The 22,348-nt window shown below is 39.5% G+C and overlaps 1 protein-coding gene across 1 annotated transcript in view; it reads right to left on the reverse strand.

The window, feature by feature from the left end:
- Positions 1-22,348, reverse strand: part of VAV3 (vav guanine nucleotide exchange factor 3) — a 312,054-nt gene that overhangs the window by 51,625 nt on the left and 238,081 nt on the right. Inside the window, exon 20 of the mRNA XM_006919579.3 lies at positions 72-208. Coding sequence (XP_006919641.1) covers positions 72-208 — 137 coding nt within the window. The remainder of the gene's footprint in view (positions 1-71; positions 209-22,348) is intronic.

Consider the following 22,348-nt stretch of genomic DNA (forward strand, 5'->3'; position numbering starts at 1 on the left):
GAAAAAAGATTTATTCTTTAAGCGGTAATAGGTCATTCATTAAATCTACAAAACTGTAATTTAGATAGTACCTGCCAAAACAGACTGTGTGCGTCTCCTCTCAGAAGTTCAACTGTGTCCCCTGCCTGGATGTGTAACGGGGGTCCTTCATGAAGACCCGGGGGTGGTGTCCCAGTATAGTTCCTAATGACCTGCATCTTTGGTAAACCTGAAAATAAGGAACACAACTTTTAGAACTGAGAAAATAATGAAGTGTGAAGACAAGTGTACTTAAAACAAAAGAGCCATTGTTAACATTAAAAAGTTTTAACCAAGTAAACATTTGAAGTCACTACAACAGAATGCCATTCACCCTTCTCATAATTTGAGATGGTAACGCAACGAGACGCATATGTATCCCCTGAAACCTCATATGCTTTTCCTCTCCCTCACCATCCAGCTATTTTTAGTTGAAAAAATATTTCTCTTTCAGCTGATGCTTGCTTCATAAAAAACACATCACGTACAGTTTAATGGAAAAGAATCAATTTTTTCATCAACTCTATCCTTTCTGCCTATTACTTTCCTCTTGGGCATTGGCTGATTTCATCACTAAGGCGGCTCACCCTTTCTGTGTATGTATCACATTGCCTGGTATAAGGCTCATATCTTAAGGTTATCTTTGTAATTCAAAAGCAAATATGTGATGGATGTGCCACTGCAATACTTAAGACATTTATACGGAGAAATTCTTCAGGCTCAAATTTAGGCTTGCAAAACAGACCCAATAAAGGGAACATGTCTAAGCCAATAGTGGCAACAATACGTGAAATACAGATCCGTCTCCTTTTCTTTGTATTTCTTTGAAGTTGCGACAAAGGCCTTCGTTTAATATTTCATTTTTGAGAGCAGTAGCTTCAATTGCACGTGGGCCATGGGCCTAATTGCACCAATAATGCCGCAAATGGACAACCCCACGGTCACCTTTCCATTTGGAGGTGAAACTGTTCCCTCCTATAAGAGAGATCACCCATAAACATGATATTTACCGCTCCTTCGGGAACTCAAGTCATTGCTAATTACACTTCAAGACTTCTTATTCTAATAAGTGCCCCTGGTGACGCATAACTGGCTGAAAATCCTGCACAAAATACAGAAAGGAGGATGTCGCCGAGTTCTAAATGTCCAGGCTACCTAAAAAAGACCCAGGAACCACAGGAAATGCTCCGGCAAACGGTATAATAAAGTCCTCAAAGATCGTTTTCGAGAGCTCCCCAGAGGGGAGAAAACAAGTTTTGTACGTTACACAGAACTGAAAAATTTCAGTTAACACCTTCTTATCAATCCAGTCAATCAGACGGCAGAAGGGCTAAAAAATACACTGCGCCCTTCGCCCCAATTCGGCTGCTGCAACCACCGAGGCGTGTTAGGAGTTGCCACGCCACCCCTTCACCTCAGTTCTTGTGCCACAGGACCCGTGGGGCGATGGCTCTAATCCCACATCTTTCCTGGAGCGTTTCCCTACCAGATGTTATAAGGTGGAGCCCTTACACAAACAGCAGGCTTTGTTGTCCTTCCCAAAAACAACACTCGACAGGAGAACTCTCCTCAGTGAAGTGTGTGTCAGACCTGCTCTTGGCACACTGCGAATGCCTTAGGGAGAGAAAGAGCTTACTTTACACTTTCTGTGAGGTTCTTATTGTTAACTTAAAACGATATCTAAATATCCTGTGCATACAACAGTTGATTTAGAAGTTCGATACATGGAAGGGGATGCAGGCAAAAGTAGAATTTCTTAGATGGGAGTGTGGTTTCCATGACAGTCACTCCTTGGGGGGTGGGGGCAGGGTTGGCCTCAGTTTTACTAAGCATTTCTAGAGCAAGAAAAGTAGTTCATTCAGTCAGCTCCCTTGATAATTCTGTTTTTATGCCAATTTTTAAAACGAAGACTGAAGGCAAAAAACGAAGAGTTTTTAAACCTGAAATCGCTGCTGTGGCCTCGAATAAGAGGGCCAGTCGAGTGCTCAGAAGGGCCCTGGCCTTCACTGCAGTTGTCTCAGGACAACTGCAGGACAAAAAAGCAGTGCCACGTGACAAATGGTCGGAAACAGCAGGGTTTTTTTTCATTGCTAACACGCCCGAGTTAGTCATACTCAACAAGAAATGACTGAAAATGCATAGAGCACTTAGGGGAAAACATTAAGTTCAGTGACATTCCACCTACCAACTCTAGATTAGAGATTAGAAGATAGAATTCCCAGGCTATCTAAAAAGGCTGTAAGGTATGAAGCAAAGTTGCCTTCTTTGTCTTTTTGGATGAACTGGAATGCCCATAACTCACGGCCCAGTAAAACCATAACATTAAAATTGAAAATAGTACATCAATAAACTTTAGTCAAAAGTGAGACCTAATTAGTCTTAGGACTTACTTAGGAATAAGTAGTCTTCAGAATGATGGACTTGGTTTTTACAGTTTTGCCTATTTCTAATTTTTTCATTTACTCGAACTTTTCTGCTATTACTTTCTTCTTGGTTATGAGCTTCATTTGGGAAGGTGATCCAGCAGCATACGAGCATAGTGTATGTCGCTAACCTCATTCCTAACAGAAAAATCATGTGACCTTTTCCAAGAATGATGGTTGAGGCCAGGTCATAACCAAAAGACATTGCCTGAATTCAGGCACAAGTGACTTACAAATTACAGCATGTACTTGACTCTATGCTTTACTTTGTGGGATGAGGTATGCGTTTATAACATAATGGAATTCTTTTTTTTTTTTGGTCATTTGTTAGGGTAATCTTCAGCCAGCTATTTGTGATTGGTCAGCACTTCCCATTTCAGGATGATCTGTTGTCAGGGCTACAGAAGTCGAAGGATGAAAGGAAGAAAGCAAGGGCACAGAGACTTGACGGATTCGGACACTGCCCCTTGCCTCCGATGTCTGCGTACAGCACCAATGCGGTGAATGCTTGTTTTCCAAAAGGCCCCTTTATAGTCTTTTCTTTTATTAAAAAAGATGCAGTAACATTGCTAAGAAGGTGAATACGATCAGATTAACTGATAGACAAAAATGCAATTAAAATAAGAAGAGAAGTGGGTTAAGTTTTGTGTCGGTACTCGACCATCGACATACGTGTTAAGACAATCTACTGCCACAGCAGGCATCGCACCTCATAAATGAGATCAAGAATGAAGGAGAAATTAGGTTTACAGATGCTCCTCTTTCGAATAGCCATTTTGTGTTGATTTAGTGTATGTTTTCGTCTCCCCTTGTAAAATATCCCCAACAGGGTTTTAACCGCTGTTCAAAAATGTCCAGGACAGAACATTCACTACTCATCCCTATGACAACTCAGTCATGGCTGCATAGTTTGTGAACAAGCTATATCTGAAACTTACTCAAAATCTCTCTCTCTGTAACTTCTCTCCATTGTCTCACCTCCTTCTATTTGGATTTATGCTGAAGAAGGCAAATCTCCTTTCTTATAAATTAGCCTTTCAAAATCTATTCAGGCTTAAAATCCCTAGTTCCTTAAAAAAAAAACTATGCATATTTTCCTTTGTTATCCACGCTTTAAGGAATTCTGAGATGCAAAACAGTATACAATCACAAAAGCAGAATGGCAATCTCCCTCACTAACACTGACCAATCAGAAATAGCCGAAAGTTATTCTAAAAACTGATTTAAAAAATATAAATTCCATTATAGTATCAACTCACAACTCATTGCAGAAAGCTGCTTCTTTCTCTTGGGTAAACACAGATCCAACAGCTTTTTACTTTGTTTCGGAATTGCATTTACAATGGATGTGTTGGTACATTTGCAGGGTTGCTCATCAAAATCTAAAAATGTATACTGCAACTATCTTCAGATATTAAATTCAGGATAATCATATGTAGTTCCAACATTACAGTTAAGCAATCTTGGAAGTCCACAAAACTTCATGTAATCAATTATCTTTCTCTAAGGGAATATCATTAAAATGGCCAAGGCAAAATTAGATCTTCTGCCAAATGTCTAGTTATTTCAGCTTGTTAAATTCTCTATAATAAAAGCTTTGCTGTACAGCTAACTATATCTTTAACATACAACTCGTGAACAATTTTCCCTTTAACTTTTGTTCACACTAGTAATTATGCTTAGTCTTAAATCAGACAAGGTCTCCAAGTCGGTCTTAGGCATGAAGAATTAACAAACAGAAGAATCAGCAATATTAAAATGACGATTATACCGTAGTAATAGTCACAGGGTTCTGGTTAAATAAAGCCGAAGCCGATGTCATTCTGTGGAACATCAGAGTTTCCCAAAACAATACAGAAGTATTTTTAAAAATGAAATTGGAAGCAAGATTTCCTTTCAAATCTGAATTCAATGCCACTAAGAGTGACATAGGCCAAGAAATTTCAAGATGTGCTTTAAAAAAAAGAAAAGTTAATTCCAGGGAGAATCCTATTAGAAAGTCTGCCAGATATAAACTATTTCACTGACAATTTTCACATAAGCCCACAAACTTCAATGAACCTAGCCCACTGGACCAGGATCAACCACCGCGGCTTCAAAGAAGAGCCACTGCCATCAGATAGATTGGTATCTACGCACGACGCTGACTTTACTGCCCTGAGTGATGCGCTTCGTTAGGGCAACAAATTAGAGGAGAGTGTTGTGCACGAGATAAATGGGCTGCCAGTAACGTGCTGGCCTTTCATCGCTGAGGTCTAATTTAAAATTTAAACCTGGCCATATCAAAAAATTAAGCTTGCTAGTTTCACGAGATTTCAAAAGATGTAGTTGGTTTATCCTGGGAAACTGATCTCAAGCGTAACATATTCACTCAGCCCCTAAATATCTCGAGCACTCCCTAAGTGCTGGGCCTGATGCTTCGAACGCAGAGCCAGGGCATGCTTCCTGTCCGCGCCGAGCCTACGGTCCGCTGGACGGACCGGTGAACTCGAAGACAGCGACAGAATCGGGTGTGGGCTCTCGTCCGGTGGGAACTTCTTCGAAATATGCCCATCAATAAAAATTTCAGGGAATTTTTTGGTAAGTCTTTTGTAGGAACCTGAAATATGTATTTCTTTTTTTTTCTACAAGTTTCCAGGTGAGGTTTGCAATTCCTAACCAGGTTTGGGGATCGCATGCTTGTGAGTGAGTCCAAGAGCAAGGCGTTGCGACGGACATCCAGACGACATCCACACTAGCTTCGGAGAAAACTACAGGGAATAAGTGCTGCCTGGCACTGTGCCAACGAAATCCTCCTTAAATTAACATTGGGCTCTTTGTGATACAAGTTAACGATCTAACCATCAGGTCTGATGGCCAGGCTGAACAGACCAAGCAGCTGGCAAGTCAGGGGGTCTGGGATGCTGGATGTTGGCCGTGCCCTGCCCACTTTATCCTCTAGGGCTCTCTCCAACTAAGCAATGCTCTCTCATTCATTTGTTGGTCTTCACGGAGAAGCAAAAGGAGCCTTATAATGAAAACCATCTGTTACAACAGAAGCAGACAATTTGGTGGAAAAACAAACAGGTCTAAAAGAACTAATTGTTCACAGAGGAAACACTCCTCCATCAATTATTTCTAAAATTTTCACCCAGAGAAGGCTATTTTACTTTTAAAAATGATGATGAGTCAAATGAAGAAAATAACACTGTCATTGCTCATATAAAAACAAGGATCGGGCAGAGACGCCCTCCTCCAACTTTATGAACGCTGACTAAGCGCTCTTTGGCGCCACCTGCTGGAGAGTCAGTGAATCAAGGGTGAGAGGTATCATGCTGCCTTTGGAAGTTCTGTTTCCATTTATAAAAAGGATCTTATAGGCTCCCAAATATAAACGAACTATACGATGTCTATAAAAATATAAAATTCCGTGTTATTTAAAAATCCATGTAAATTTAACATTCTCTTCTATCGAATAAGTAGGTTTTAGTGAAAAATGAAAATGTTTCCCTAAAACACTGAAATAAGATCCAAGATCTAGGAGAACATGCCATGTGTTTGTCAGACCTCTAGAAAATGGGAGGGGGCCGGCTGGAGGAAGGTAGACGGAGCTACCTCAACTTCTTCTCTGAGGATAGGAAAAGAATCACAACTGCTCAATTTCAAAGTAAGAGCATTAGCACCTGGTCCAATCATCTCATTGTCTACCTATCAAACTAAGAACCAAAGAGGTGAATAAACTGTCAAGAGTCAAAGAACTAGTTTGGAGGCAGAAATAAAACTTGAACCACACTTCAGGGACATCTAGTTCAGTCCTCCCAGACGCACGCTAGCCACTCTGTGGAATGTTCAGAGCACAAGGCTGTGGCAGAGAAGAGGTCACTTGATACTAAATGACATGTGTTTGGGGATCATGAATCCCTGCTGGGTATCCAGTGTTATCTTGGGGAGCAGGAGAAAAAGAGGTAATACTCTCCATGGAGTGGTGAAAGGCTGAGAGGTCCCCAAGGAGGAAACAATAACCCCCACTGGTGAATTCCCAGGACAGAACCTCAAAGCTCCTCCGCTTGAAAAAAATAAATAAATTCTCTACTTGACACTCTATGGAACTGTCAGTGCCTGACACGTCCACATGCAGTTCTGTGACTCTGTGGACAAGTGGCCACATGTCATTCTTTCTACAAAAAGGTATAATCACTTAAACCACATCATTCTGTTTTTCTGACCACACCCGAGTGGATCAGGGATGGTGACTCAGCCAAAAGTTGCAATAAAGAGGCGAACACGTGAGACACCGGGGGCCGAGGAGACGGACTGAAGGGGCAGCCTTCACTGGAGGAGGAGAAATAAGATGATCGAATGTGCTCCTACGGCACATGAAAGCAGGAGGCAGATCTGGAAGTCAGCAGGGAACAACGGTTTCTGACTGCTGAGGAGAGACGCCAGCGATCGCTAGTTTCCAGAACTGCTGGTCCTGGAAGAGTCCCATCGAGCCTGCTGTGCTCTCCTTCACGGAAGGTACTGAGGTCTGGAGTGACTATTGAGAAGACTCCCTGGGCTGTTTTCTTACCCTCCTGGCAGAAACCCCCGGCCCCAAAGAAACTGAGACTATTTCTTTCTTACAACGAAAATAAATCTTTTACAATCCAGTCCTAAAGGAAGTCTAAGGGATAAGATAAAGTAAAAGTGAAAATGATTAAGGGCACTTTGCAATAACCTAGTTTTCATTCTTTGTTCAATGAGTTCATTCCTTTACTCAACAAATATTTACAGATTACTCATGCGCAGGTACTGGCCCGTGCACTGGGGATGCGGTCAGTAAGACTGGCGTGCTCCTCCTAATTAAAGCTCATATTTTAGTGAAAAAGACAAACATAAAAACAAATGAACGAATGTGATAATATCCTACACAAGTATTATAAAGAAGAATTTAGAAAACAGGCACTGGATTAGAGAGTGACCAAGGTGTTTGTGTGTGGCGGGGGTGGGTTGGTTTCTTTAGGAGAAGGTTATCAGGTCAAGTTTAAGACCTGAGGAGAGGTGGTAATCATTCGGGATGGGGGAGGGGCAAGCTGAACAATATACATGAAGACGTTCAGACTGAAATGAGCTTGAAGTACAAAAGAAAGAGAAAAATGGTCAGATACTGCATGAGAGCAACTGATAAAGTTTAAAATTGATATGCACAGTCTTGAGGGTCTGAGCCACTTCATCACTCTTTTTTATAATTCATCCTGTTGAATTATTTGAAACATATTACCCAGCTCACACCCCACTCAAGGGTGTGAGGTGTGACTTACCCCCTCATTCCTTAAAACTCAAATATCACTTCTGTGAAGAAACCTATGGACGTTCTTTTAAGTGTGGATTAAGTACCTTGCACACATGCTCTCTTAGGTGTTTGTGCTTATGCTTCAATGCCACTTATTGACCCCAAGTTATTTAGCCAGTATAAAATATATACACTAGACCATAAATAAGCATCTTTCTATGGATAGTGTTTATAGAGTTTATATAGACTAGACTGTGACCAACTTGGTGACAAAGATTATGTTCTCGATCTCAATGAACTCTTTTGGAAGAAAGAAAAAGAAAAAGGTATCCTTCTCCCCTAATAGCCACCCTTCCAAATACACACACACACACACACACACACATACACACTGGGTTACACCTCCAAAACAGCTCTCAAATCAACTATTTGTTCCCATCTTTATTTCTACCTCCCAGTATCGTTCATACTGACCTTTCCTCATCCACTCTTATAATGCTTAACTATCCCATACGCAGCCATCTGAATGACTGTTTCAAAATATGAATTATGTAACAGCATTCTACTATTTATTTATTTTTTATTTTTAAAAGCCCCTTTATTGTTGGTGAATCATATTCCCTTTTTTTATGGTGACATTAACAAAATCCAATAAGTTTCAAATATACAATTCAATAGTAAGTCATATCTATATTTCACTGTGTGTTCACCACTAGTTAGATTTCTTTCTGTCATCATATATTTGACCCTTTTATCCCATCTACCTCCTCCCTCTCCCCTCCTCTCTGGTAACCACTAGTCTACTGTCCATGTCCATGAGTCTCTGTTTGTTTGCATTCGATTTAAAACCCTCGCACTGCACTTAGAATTACCCTGAACTCCTGGCCATGGCCGACAAAGACCATATATTTTCTGACCCCTGATAACTCCCCGGTCTCACCTGGTTCCAGTCTTGCACTTGCTCACTGTTTTTCGTCATACTGACCTGTCTGTAGTTGCTTAAATGCCCTGAGCAAGTGAAGTGGGTCCAGCCAAGACGGTCTATATTGTGAACCTTAAGTTGTAATTCATATAGTTATTTGTTTACTTGTTATCTGTTTCCTCTGCTTTCCTTTTCTATATATTTGTACTGCCTAAATTTGTATGAAAAACATTTATTATTTTCATAATCAAATTTAGCTTTTAATAAAAATATTCAGATTTTATTGGACAAACTACCACTTCGTTACTTCTGACTTGCTTTTAAACTGTTTATTTGTGCTTTTACCTATAACTATCAATATGCTATATGTAACTGAAGTTTGGCAGGAAATAAAATTATTTTTAATGTGCAAAATTGCTAATATATTTCTTAGAAGTCCTTAAAAATGACTCCCGATAATTTATGCTCATCCTGAATATCCTTTAAATTAGAAGACTTGCACTATTTATGGAAAAAAGGATCAACAACCAATATATCCACATAAAAACATACATACACTGAAAACACTGTCCCCATCACAGGAGCTCACCTTCATAACACTATAACAGGAGTGGGGGAGACAACGGAAGCCACACTGAGTTCTTTTAAAATAATACTATTCGGGGCAAAGGAAACACTGTACACTAACATGGAATGGCAATTCTATCCAAGAAGGGTCTTAGGATAATTTAGTCAAACATGTCATCTACATATAAAACAACTCAAGTCCAGCTGCATACAGCTAACTAAAAGCAAAAAAATAGTGCTCCTTCCAACACCAATCTGTCACCTACTGAGGAGAGAATCCTAGGTGACCTGGAAAAATAAGAGAAGATTGTGGAAAGGTTGTACATGATTGGTTCGTGTTTTAATAGTTAATGAATAAGTCACTACCTTTTCCCAACGAGGCTGGGAAAAAATCAGGTTCAAAATATTCCAGCAGAAATAATAGTTTTATGAGCAACAACACATCATTTAAGTATTATAGAAAGTACAGAGATTTTGTTTCAAAATCTCTATAGCCTTGGAATTACCATACAGGGGGTACGTATTCTGCCTACTTCCTATAAATTCACTGGGAATACTAAAAAATTAAGGTATTAGCCTATAAAACATTTCTCCTCCACAATTTTTCAATTTAAAATTTTTGAAATATGTGTAGAATATTGATTTTAGTAATAGTATTGGTCATTTTTTTGCTCTTCGAAAAAGCTCTTGACTTTTTTCCTGTCTCCTATCAATTAAAAAACTATTACTTTTCTTCCTATTTGTTTTCCCTGTTCTTACTTCCTTAAAGTTAGCTTTATTCACTCCCCAAATTCTTAGCTTCCTATTTTTTTTCTACATAAAGAGCCTCTTTCATCAACCTTAAATATCAAAATTACATTATGGTTTCAAATTTAGCATAAGAAGCTATTTAAATGGTCACATATACAGTTGCTTCTAATTATCTGAAAAATAATAGAACCTACACCCTAAAGGTATAATAAAAAATATAAGTAATAATTATTAAAATGTAAATTATGGACTAAAAAGAAAAACACAAATGATAAAATAAGAAATTGTGCCAAAAAGTTATGAATCATCTAGAAGGTAGTTATACTGGTAAAACAGGATTATGCATAGAAAAAAATATACTGAAATAAAACTTTTAGTTCTGCCTCACTTCTCAAAACACCAGTGACACTTAACACAAAATTCCCGTGCAATTACAATTTACAAAAACACCTGAATATAACACATAACATGCTAAAACAGCACTTAATTCTAAAATCGAAGCACTGATTTCTCACTAACTTGATATTCCAGGAAAAAATGGCTAACTCTAAAAATGACCCTTTCCTGGGTTCTTGGGCAAAATCTGATCATTTCATTTGCGTGTTTCTTGCTCCTCAGTTAAGACAAACTCCTCTAGGACAATGAACGAAACTTCTCTTTCCTTGCCAGTGTTCATTCCATCATAGAAGTAGGATACAGACAGGCTTGAATCATAGAAATTGGCTGCTATTGACTGTTTTTGAAATACAAAAAAAAGGCAATGTCCTATGATTCAACTTAACACGTGCCAAAACATTTCTTTTAATATGCATGTGTCGAGTACCTAATATTAATGAGGTCACAGCGAAAAGGTCCGATTAAGCTCAAGTTTGACAAAAAGTAGGCACAATTCTGCGTAAAAAAGAACATTTCACGTAAATCCGTACTTGGGCATTGACTCTGTGGAGCAACATTAATTAGTAACTCTGTTCAACAAATGCAATAAATATTTGTTGAGGCCCTCGTTCCCATCTACCTTGGAGCTATATTTCTTTTGAAAACCTACCCACAGAATTGTTTTCAGGTTTCAACAATAAGAACATCCTGCTTTGCCCTCTGAAGCTATGGGGTACAATTTGTGACAGTAAAATTCCTTTCTTTCTGTAAAAATGTCTTCTCTATATATAGAAAAAGTGTTTTTATTCATTACAAAAATCACAAAATAATATTTTTATCTTTAGAGCACAGACTGCCTAAATCATTCATCTTTGTTTTATTAACTCCAAGCATAGTGCTTGGCACATGGTACGAACTTGGTAACAAGGAGTGACTTGATTTTCGGGAGAAATTTTTACTTTGTGAGAGTCAAGTGTTAACTTTAAGACAAACGTGTGATAAAACCAAATTGATATTTTTTTTCTATTATCGTCAAGGATTTAACAATTCGATATTTGTTCTTAAAACCACTTTGATTTAACCACTAAGAAATAGAAGTTATGGCAGTAACTTTTGCTTTTTAGTCATCGAGTTTAATTAAACATCCTAAAGGGCGTGGTAAACACGAAGTCAAAAAAAAAGAAAAAATCCAGGGTGTACACCTGAGCAACTGAAGTAGCTCACTATTGCTCAATTCTAAGATTCCTGTAGGCACTACTTCATCAAATAAACTCATAAGCTACTTCTCCAGTGTACTATATGTATCAGGCTTTCTATTGTCTTCCAAATTTCCCCAATCACTTTTTCTTTTTTGTCTCCTAACTAGAAAGAACCTGAGAGAATATATCTCTGTTTTTCCCAAATTTCACCAAGATCAAATACGACGATTTTGTACAAAGCTGAGAAAATAAGTTTGAAAATGTTTTGAAAATTTACAAGTACTTTCCCATGAATATAATACTTTGGAGTCTGCAGATATTTAAAACATATCTATCTACAGGTCTGGCTCGTTCCCTGACTTGTTGGTTGCTTCACTTGGTCATGGAATATGAGAGGCCCTGGGGAAGCAATAAAGAATAAATAATAAGGTCCCTCTCCTTAAAGAGCTTAGCATCTAGTAGGGACAGAAAAGAACACACACACTCTCTTACACAGTGTCACACTTCTGTGACAGTGACAGACATGTCGCTCTGGAAGTGTTCAGTAGAAGCACCTAAACCAGGGAGCTCAGAGGAGATTTCAAGGGGAAGGAGACTCTTAGCTGAAACTGAAGTGGAAGTAAGCATCCGCCAGACACCGCGGGGCGGGGCAGGGGGCGGGGGGCATATAAATCTCGCCACATTTAAGAGGCACAAATCTTTGTGCTTGAATCTCTTTCTTTAGCAGGAATCTGCAATCCAGCCAGATGGGTAAAGACAGGTTGATTCAGACATTGGCAAAAGGGTGGTTCTTAAGAGCTGGGTCATAGAAACTAAAGCTGATTGGTCAAGGCAGTGAACACAGGAGGGGGCTGATGTGTAGGAAGGTAGCAGAGGGTCAAGGAGCAGGAGGTCCCCCAGATTGGAGTGAGAGAATGAGAGACTTAAATTTAATGTTGTAAAAATGGAACGACTCTGGGTGATGACAAGGCCCAGGGTGTGGCTGTGGGGATGTGTGGCTGAAATGGAGCAGGGGGCAGAGGTCGCGGGAGGTGAAAACGTCAATGTCGAGTGAAATAAGGAGGCTCAGGTTTAGCCAATGTACTTTTCAATTTTATTTAAAGGTACTTTATCTAAGAAAACACTACTTTGGAGTTTTAAATGACCTTAAAAAGTAGCTTATCCTGTATATATCATGAACGCTATGAGAACACAGAATAAACAGTATTTTCAGCGAATGTAAGTTAACCAACACAACTTTTTATGCCCAGAAATAGTGCTGTTGCTGCCTTGAACTTTCTTTAAATCTTTATCATTTGATTACATCTGGATTTGTTGAAGAAGCAGTGAATGACAGCAGAAATAAATGGGAGTTCCTATTACACAGAAATTACCCGAGCTCCCTGCGCTGGCTGCCACTCTCCTTCCCTCTGCATCTCTGACTACCTGTGACAGTCCCGAACGATGCTCTCAGCAAGGGTCCCCAGAGAGTGGGAGATGGAGAAATGTCCTCCTGCATAGAACCCCCAGCCTCAGCATAACCCACCACTTGTTTTTCAGGGAACACAGTCATTTCTATTTTTTGAATAATTAAAGTAAGACTTCAGCTTGAGACAAAACAATCTAACGAAGGTTAGGTCAATATGGCATAAAGGTAACATTTATGAGCAAATTCCACATCTATGAAGGCATGGCGCAAAAATAAATTTAAAAAATGTAAGCAGAAGTTCAAATCTCATTGCCCAGGTTCTCTTTACGTTCCCTTTCTGGTTACCTCAGGTAATAATGAGTGTTATAGAGGGGCTAAGAAAGAATTGCTATACACAAGGTCTTAATCCTTCTCAACATTTTGTCCTGAGACTTGCCACTGGGTGTAAATTCTCTTAGGCGCCACGCTGGTTCATATAAGCTGGAACATATTACTTTTGAGCTCAGCATAACACTGCTACAGAGGTCAACTGAAGTCCATACAGCTACAAGAGGTACAGCAAAACACACGATTCACGGCAAAGACTGGGTGGGACAAGATATTTTCTGTGATTCACAGAACACATCTTATGATGAAAGTTCTATTAACTGTAAACATGAAACAGAGCTGGAAATTAAAACATTTTCACATGTTACTTGGTGATATTTTCGGGCGCTTCACAGGTCCTATTGAAAATGTATATCCAGCAACTTAAATACTCAGTTTCTTAGTACAGTCACACGAGAGAAATTATAACTAATTGCAACTAGTACGGCCACACAGGAGAAAGAGAACTAGAAAATCTGCAGTTTGGGTCCTATTTTTTATTTTGGCGTAGAATTTATATGAGGATGTGAGCATTTCATTAAGTGCCATTTTGCCTCGATTCTCCTACTGGGCACTTCATTTTTTTAATGAAAAAAAACCAAACACTTTAAATATCCTCAATAAAGTTACTAACATGCAAATAAATATAAATTATACTATTATAAAAACATACAGCTAGAGAATAGAAGGTTCGACGTGTTATTTCGAAGCTATACATAAAAAATGGGATGAGGTAAATCTGTCATCAAACAAATTCACTTTTATAAATAAATAAATAAACGGCTAAGGACTCTCCTGTCAAAAAGAGCCACTTACACTTCCGAGCATCCTACAGATCCCAGCACTTTACAATATCCATTAAGAAAACTACCTGGGATTCAGAAGTTTCTTCTTTAAAGTACTCAAGAATACTGATAATGTGGTTGCTTTTTTCTTTTTACAAAGAAGCACTTATATTTTTTATGTAAATATTACTACAGATAAGCACATAGATACAAAAATATTTTCTATTTTTTTACATTACAATCTTGGACTCTGTAGAAATGTAACTCAGGTTAGTCCTATTTTTTAAAGAAATACTTACTAAGCAGCTGTTATGTATCAGCTACTATGTTAAGTCTTTGGGATACATGACCACCTGTTCTTTGTTTTCTTTTGAAGGTTTCCTTTCATATATAAGTTTAAACAGACAAAGAGTTTTCTATAAAATCCATTGACTAGGTAATGAAGACTCTGACGAAAAACCGAAACGAGAGCAGGGAGGGCTAAGCCAGACCTTTCCTATGGCCCGTCTTCACGATCTTAATTGACAAACATCCAGACACTAAATTTGAAGGGCAAACATTTATATTTTTCTTTCTGCCACCTCTACACAAAAGAAAGTTCCTAAAATGCCAACATATGTGAGAGAAAATAAAAAATAAAAAACAAACAAACAAACAAATAAAAACACTGTCTTACAACTAAAAATTATTTGGCATCTAGAAAGTATTCTCGTGGATGATCCGATCCATCTAGATTTACTCACTTCTTTCCCCACTCTACGTTTTACCCGTCTAAGTTTATTCCGTCTTCGTTCAGGCTACGGTACGTTGAACTGTCACGTTGGAAAGGGGATTCCTTTCCTTGAAGACCTTCCCACATAGACAGCAGCCTTTGAGTAACAACGCTGACAGTAAACGCCACTTTCAAGACACTAAACTTGAAGGTTTCTTTTTTGCTGAGCTGAGTTGTATAATTGTATAATTTCGTGTTAATTATCACAAGTGACTGGGAAGGCATTTTGAAGGTTTAGCATCCTTGGCTTTGAAGCATGTAACTAGAAAAGAAACTCATTCATGTGCCAGTTTTTCTGGCTACCCATCTATTTCTTCACAGAAAAACAGAAATACACAGTAACCAGCGGCCTCACAGCTTCCCTCTCTCACACACAGAAACTCGCTTCCCGTTCACTTCCCTCTGAAACACATCATTCACTACGGCTGCAAACTGAAGGAGACCCTGGGAGGTAATTTATTTGTTTGTACTTTGGCTTTTAGCTTCTTTCTTCATCTTTTCCTAAGGCATTTATTGATCCCTGTATTTACTAACTTAAAAAAAAAAATCTTCCAAACGCTTACCTTCAGAATAAGAGTAAGTAATAAATAAGATAGGCATGAATTTGCCCTCACAAAACTTGAAATCTAACAAAGAAAACTATATGGGCAATTATTCTAAAGTGATATGAACTTTACGGCAGACAAATTGCAAGGGCCATGGAAGCAAAAGGCAAGAGGATATGATCTCAAGCGCTCACGGGAAGGACCTAGGATGGCAAGAAAGTCCTGTTGCTAAGAGAACTTGCCAACAGGGCCATAGTTTATGGAACGATGTGGATGAAATTTTTTTTCCTACAAGAAATAGGCTTTTAAAAAGTGCTCTTATAAAAATTTATGGGCCTTTAAATAACAATGAGAAGTTAATTTGTAAAACATAATTAGGATTATCTGTCAAACAGTCCAGTGCAGTTGATGAAAGAAATTGGAAATAATCTAAATGAATAGCGATAGGAAATTGGTCAAATGAAACCCAGGCTACATCCTTGTAATTACAAAGCAAGCTGAAATTTAAAAATAATGTTATAGGAAACTGCTTACTGATAGAATCGTGTTCAAATATGATTTGAAGTGGAGGGGGAAGGTTATAAAACAACAATGTCCACAATAACGCCCCATTTCTGTTAAAGAGAGCGAGCAAGAGAAGCCCAGAAGAGAGTGTGAAGACACATCTCACAATGTTGATAGTAGTTATATTAGGTTTGCAGAGTTGCTTATCTAAATTTTCTAAATTTTATATAGTTAACATGTTTCTTTTATAAAATTTTTAATTAAAGTATTTTTGTTCTTGTGATTAAACAATCTCCTTTAATGACACCCTGGTTGTCTACAAAATAAAGTCTAAAACTCCTTGTCCTGACCATAAACTGAGGCATAACCCAGTATATTCCTGCCACGCATTTCAGTCTCCAGCTACCAGGTCTACCTCTAGTCAATACTGCACCAGTGTGTGACTTAGAATGAGCACCCACTCTAGGTGGGCTTGGAAGACGGTTGGCACATTTGCGCAAAGAAAAAGCTCTCCTTCCTCTCGAAAGTGACTCTCCCAAGCCAGGACCTACAGGGCCCTGAGGAATGCTGGTTGGAGGTCCCTCCCCCGCCCACACCAGCTCCCTTCCCCGGCACCTCTTTGAAGTGCACACCAGCTGAGCAGACCATGCACTTCCACTGCTAACAGTTCTGTAATCATCGCAATCTCTCCTGGCTGCCACCTCTGGAACACCTTCCCCACCCTCGCAAACAGATACCTTCTTTGTTCCACTGTGTTTCTATAAACTTTTGAATCACTCTTACAATTTATTGAACATAAATTGTATATTATTATTTTGTTTCCTCCCCACTCGAATACAAACTTAACAAGATCAGGGACCATTTATTTGACTGTCTATCGTTAGTATGGTGTGTGGTACCTAACAGTCTCTCGATAAATGCCTGTTGAATAAATGAAGGGCTGTGTGAATGCTCATTACTAAAGAATAAACTTTAAAAAGTAATTTTAATAACATTTTAAAAAATGTATTTCTTGACTAATTCTGCTTATACAACTAGAATGGCCTAACAGGGCCATCTTTTGTGTGTATATATTGCCAAATTTTCTTGCAACTCAGGCATGGCTTTTGACTCTGGCCCTAGAACGAAGATCGTGACGACTGTAGTTCTAGTCTATCTCTAACATACTCTGGGACTCAGAAATAACCAATTTCTCCAACTGCATCTGCCAAGGAAAATAAAGTTGGCACTCCAGATTGGTTGGGAGAAGTGTTTTTCTCTCCTAAATGAACAATAATTGTTTAGATTTTCAAGTCATTATGTGCCTGTAAGCAAAGAATTAAACAGCTTTGAAAGCAAATGAAATTTAAATTCATAATCTGACTAACATGGTATAGACCTGAAATTTAAATTCATAATCTGACTCACATGGTATAGACCTGAAATTTTAAAACCAGAGCACTGTATTTAAAGTGCTTGTGTCATTTTTTTAAAAAGTGAGTTTACGCTGTTTTTCAGCATTGAATTCGCTTTGCAAACTGAGACTGTCGACCAATTTATAGTCTCACTAGTCATCAATACAAATGCATCTAGTCCTCTTTCTCCAATTAAAATTATATTTAAAACTATGACAAATTTTTTTTTTAAAAAGGTCAGAGTTAAGGCTGAAACACTAGAGCAGCTCAAAAAACATGCACGAGAAAACACCTTCTCAATTTTTATTCTCTTCGATTTGTATTTTTCCTTAAAGGATTTCTATAGCGGAAGGAAAAAAAGCACCTGCCTGAAGCAGAGATGATAAGGTCGCTGAGGCATAAGTCACCACAGACACTCACAGAGCATTCCCAGAGCCCAGATGCATCTGCTCCTCAATGATCAATGTTTTGGAGGCATAATAGTTATCTTTCCTATTTTATCAAAAGCACTGAGAGTTGAACGGATTTTATTCAAAGCCACTGGTCTTAAAGTTTCTTATGTCCCAAATCCAACCAGAATGGCAGGTTATATGATGAGTTTTTAGCGAGAACATTTACTAACCAAATGAAAGCTGTGTGATATGCTACACTTTAGAGAAAAAGGCTAACAGGAGCATATTCTCTGTGCACCTAGTAGGTAGAAAAAGACACAGTAACGTATAAGGAATGGGCAAGAAAATGACACTAATAGTTTCTAACTTTATCCAACTGCTAGTTAAAATACTGGCAGTTAAAAGCGCTTTCAGAACGAGGCAGATGTCAATCAGGAAGCAGGAATTCCCCAACGCCCAGTGAGACTTCCACTATTTACAGCAATGACATGCACATCTGCTTCCCAGGCTACTAAGTCTGGATGTGTCTTCCTGAAGCATCCCTGGGTTTTTCAATTATTGGTCTTTATAAACCTAATCAGATTTTAAATATGCTGAGACATTTATGTTTTAAAGATATCTGTCGTAACTATTGTATAAACTACTGTATGAACCAAGGAGTGCTTTTATAATCAGATATGTGTCACTTTGGTTCATCCAGTTAGTCAAGATTCATTGGAAACTTAGTGATTAACTAATGACTAGTTTATTCAATGACTTAAAATATACTTTCCATATGTAAATATTCAAATGGAATTTTAATATATTAACTTTTATATTCTTGAACGGTATCATGTGAATTTGGGTTATAAAAAATCTTTAATAATAAAAAAAGTTGAGAAACGCACTGTCCTAAATCAAGTATTTCAGAGAGGAAAAAAATGACTCTTAAAATAAATGTGCATAATATTCCATTGGAGGGGCTTTGAAAATATCTCTGGGTCTTCTGTAACCTCTATAAGCTTAAACTTTCTCTAGATTTTTGAACCCTAAGTAGAGTTAAATTGGAAAAAAAAAAAAATGACTGTATAAATTTCTTTTCTGCCAAACATATTAAAGTTAGAAGGTGAAAGGCAGGACTACATGCAACCGATTCAAGATAATTGCCAAAAAAAGTGTTGCCAAAAAAAATGTTTCCAAAAATTTTTTCCAAAAATTGCCAATTTGCAAAATGAAGCGTGTACTACTATTTTACCGCTGACGAAAAATTTGATTGCCTCGCCTTTTTGTACCAGCAAATTCCCCTCTGCAATTCCAGCAAATAGTGTCATAGGGATATTCTACTGCAGCTATTATGGATCCTAAATGAAACTCTTATTGTTTCAACTCAGCTCTGAGTGGTTGTTATTAGAGACAAATGATCTTCACTTGAAGATTCTTACAAAACTTATCAGAATATCACTTTATAAACATGTCTGTGTTCTACATGGCTGTGCATTTAGAATCTTTTGTTCATTGTTCTTGTGGTCTGAAAAAAAAATCAACACAGCTAGTGTAGTCTCTCACCCATTTTTCAAATATGTTTTTTATTGTTTATATATACTAACCTGAAAAGTAAGCATATAATAAAAAATAGGACTGCTAGCCTCAATAAAAACAATTTTCTTACTTTCTAAAAGTATATACATATAAAAAAAAAAAGCATGCATAAGCTTTGCAAAGAAATTTGTACACCAAAAACCAATGTTCCTTTTATAGAGTTGGGCTTACAGTTCAGTTCAATATATATTTACCGAGCTCCTACTATGTTCTGGATACTATGGGTGTAAGCACGAGAAAGATGAGGTTCCAACTATTAATTAAGGAGCTCATGAAATTTTTTTAGAAAGTAGATGTAAACCCAGATCCTGTCAAAAGAATATTATGTCAGTGCTGTCACAGGAGGGGGGAAGCCAGCCGCAGAGCACACCAGATGTGCAGCGTGATAAGGGAATATCTGAACTGGGTTTAGACAGATAAATGATAGAAGGATGAACAGAGTTAACCAGATAAAGAAGTGGGGTAAGGTTATTTTGGCCAGAAGCAAAAACATGACCAAGCTACAAAGGCAATGCATGTGGAAAATCACCAGAGCTCTGCTATTGCAAAAGAGGAGAGTGGCAGGGATGCGTCTGGTATGAAGCAGATCTTGGGGACCTTATACATTTACTATCCTGTGGACTAGTTCTGAGGATGGGCTGAAGAACGTGAACGGGAGAGGCCATGGTCTCTTTTAGGCAAATCATTCTTCTGGTAGTTTGGAGGTGGCAATAAAGGAAGCTAGGATTAGAGGCAAGAAGAGCAGTTAAGAGGCTATGACAATAGTCAGTAAATTGAATAATAATTTACTAAATACCTTGCTGTGTGTGGAGTGGGGAGGGAGGGGAGAGGTTAGGGGAAAGCAGAGAGGTTGGGAGTGGTCCACACCAGGCCAGATAATAAGGGGTGTGTTGTCTCAGGAGAATTTTAAAACAATAATAAAACTGACTAAGAGTCAGTTTGCTTTTTCTTATCACCACGAACCAGTCAATAGAGCACCTTCAGTGATAAAACATCCGTCCCATCACTGGGTGGACAAGTGCCACCGCACCCACCACTCTCCCTGTGCATCACTGATAAACGCTTTTGTGCAAGGGTCCTGCAGTAAAACTATCTGGGAACTGTAAAGATAAAGGCCAGGGGCTGGCCTGAAAGGGAGATTTCCACCTAGCAGGGGAGATAACGCACAGGCCTCAATCACCAGGACTCACAGTCCGCCTTCTACACATCTGTCCTTCCCCAGTCCCAGGGAGATCTAGGCTGAGGGGCACGTCTGCTCACTGCACAGGGTCATCCCTGCTGAGGGCAGAGCCAGTATCCCACCGATCACCGCGGGGACCCCCACATCCCGACCTGATCCAGACGGAGGGCATGAGCCTTCCACGCCAACACTGCTGTGCCCCGACCACACTCCTCCCCACTGAAAAGTCACAGAGCCAAATGCGCACGGAGCCGTCACTGTCCCTGCTTTGTACCCACACCAGCGACACATAAATAAGGGATTGACAGGCAACGGAGGTGCAGTAACTGGGAAGGGAGCACCATCCAGAATCAAAGCGGAGACCGCAAGGCGTCTTGTGGGGAAAGCTCGCGCGGCTGCTCGGTCACAGGCAGCGGCGCACGCCGCGCGGAGCGCAGCGTCCCTGACCCTGGTTCCTCCCCGCACCGTCCTCCTCCTTCGGTCCCTTCGCCTGGCCCTTCCCCTGCACGGCAGAAAACGATCCTAGGATAGTAAGGCAAGAACAGGCACCAGAAATCACCAAATCCAATCCAGCAATTTTCAAGACTAAAATAAATCCCAGAAAAATTAAATGATGGTCAGGAATAGCTAATAAAGCGCTTACTCTCAAGGGGAGAAAAGACGAGAGCGGACGCCTTATTATTATTTCTCAGGAGCCCAGGCCCTTGGAGACTACGCAGGTGAACTGAGGCTAGGCCACGTGTGCAGTCTGGAAAGGGCTGTGTGGGCCCCAGGGGCCGCCTGTGTCACTGTCGGGAGGCGGCACAGCAAATCGCCACGGCCCTCGACTTCCCACTCGGTCTTTCGTACTTTCGTAGCGCGGTGATTATTTATCGAAACATTAATCTTGTGTTTTCCCAGTACTTTCCTTGTCTCTGTGAGCTGACGTCTTTGTTTCTTTGCCTTAGGGAGCATTGCAGGGTAGAAAGCAAAGGCTTTTAGAAATCAGATTCCCCATGCCCTTCGTCTAGCCTGAGCCACTGAAGAGGTGATGCGGGGTGTGTCCCAGAGGGGAGGGAAAAGAAGAGCCAACCTTTGGCCAAGCCAACGAGGAGGGAGGAGGTTCCCCAGATGGAGAAGAGGTCAGAAGGTTAAGGTTCCAGAACACCCTGCGGCCACTTCCTGCTCTGCGGCTTCTCTGGGAGGTAGGAGACTTCAAAGGCTGCTGTGGGCCCCCAGCAGGCTGGGCCTTGAACCTCAGACACCCACTGGTCAGACGCTGCCCTGCTCCATATGGTGTTGGTAGTTTTCATATACCTAGTTGGGGATGAGGGGCTCACGGCTGGAATTAAACTGATTTTAAGAAGAAATTTTAAATGGCTTTATTTTTTGCACTCTCAAATTTATGGGCTGAAATTTCCAGCAGCTACCTTCTAAAACGTTAAGTCATTTTAGAGACAGTACGGAGCCCAGTGTCCTCTAAGACAATCCAGCTGTACCTGGCTTCTTATCCTGATGATGCTGCATTAACTGCCCAGCACAGTCCACTCTCTTTAAATATTAATTTATAGCCTTTTAAATATTATAATTATCTCTATGTATGACACACTTCCACCATTATCTCAAGATAACTAAAAATATTTTACTTTAGAAAATAATCCTAGCTAACACATATATAGCATTTACCATGTGCCAGGCCCTATTCTAAAAGCTTAATGTATATTAACTCATTTAGGCCTCATGATAATTCTACAAAGTGAACCTTAGGATCCTCATTTTAAAGAAAAGGAAGTTAAGGCACTAAATGACTTGAGCAAAGTCACACAGCTAGTAAACAGTGGATACTAGACTGAAATCCAGTCAGCCCAGTTCTGGAATCCACGTACCATTAATTTTCACAAAAGCCAAGGGGAGGGGGTGGGGTGGGGGGGTGGGCAGGG

This window comes from Pteropus alecto, unplaced genomic scaffold (genome assembly GCF_000325575.1).
Source record: "Pteropus alecto unplaced genomic scaffold, ASM32557v1 scaffold106, whole genome shotgun sequence".
NCBI lineage: Eukaryota > Metazoa > Chordata > Mammalia > Chiroptera > Pteropodidae > Pteropus > Pteropus alecto.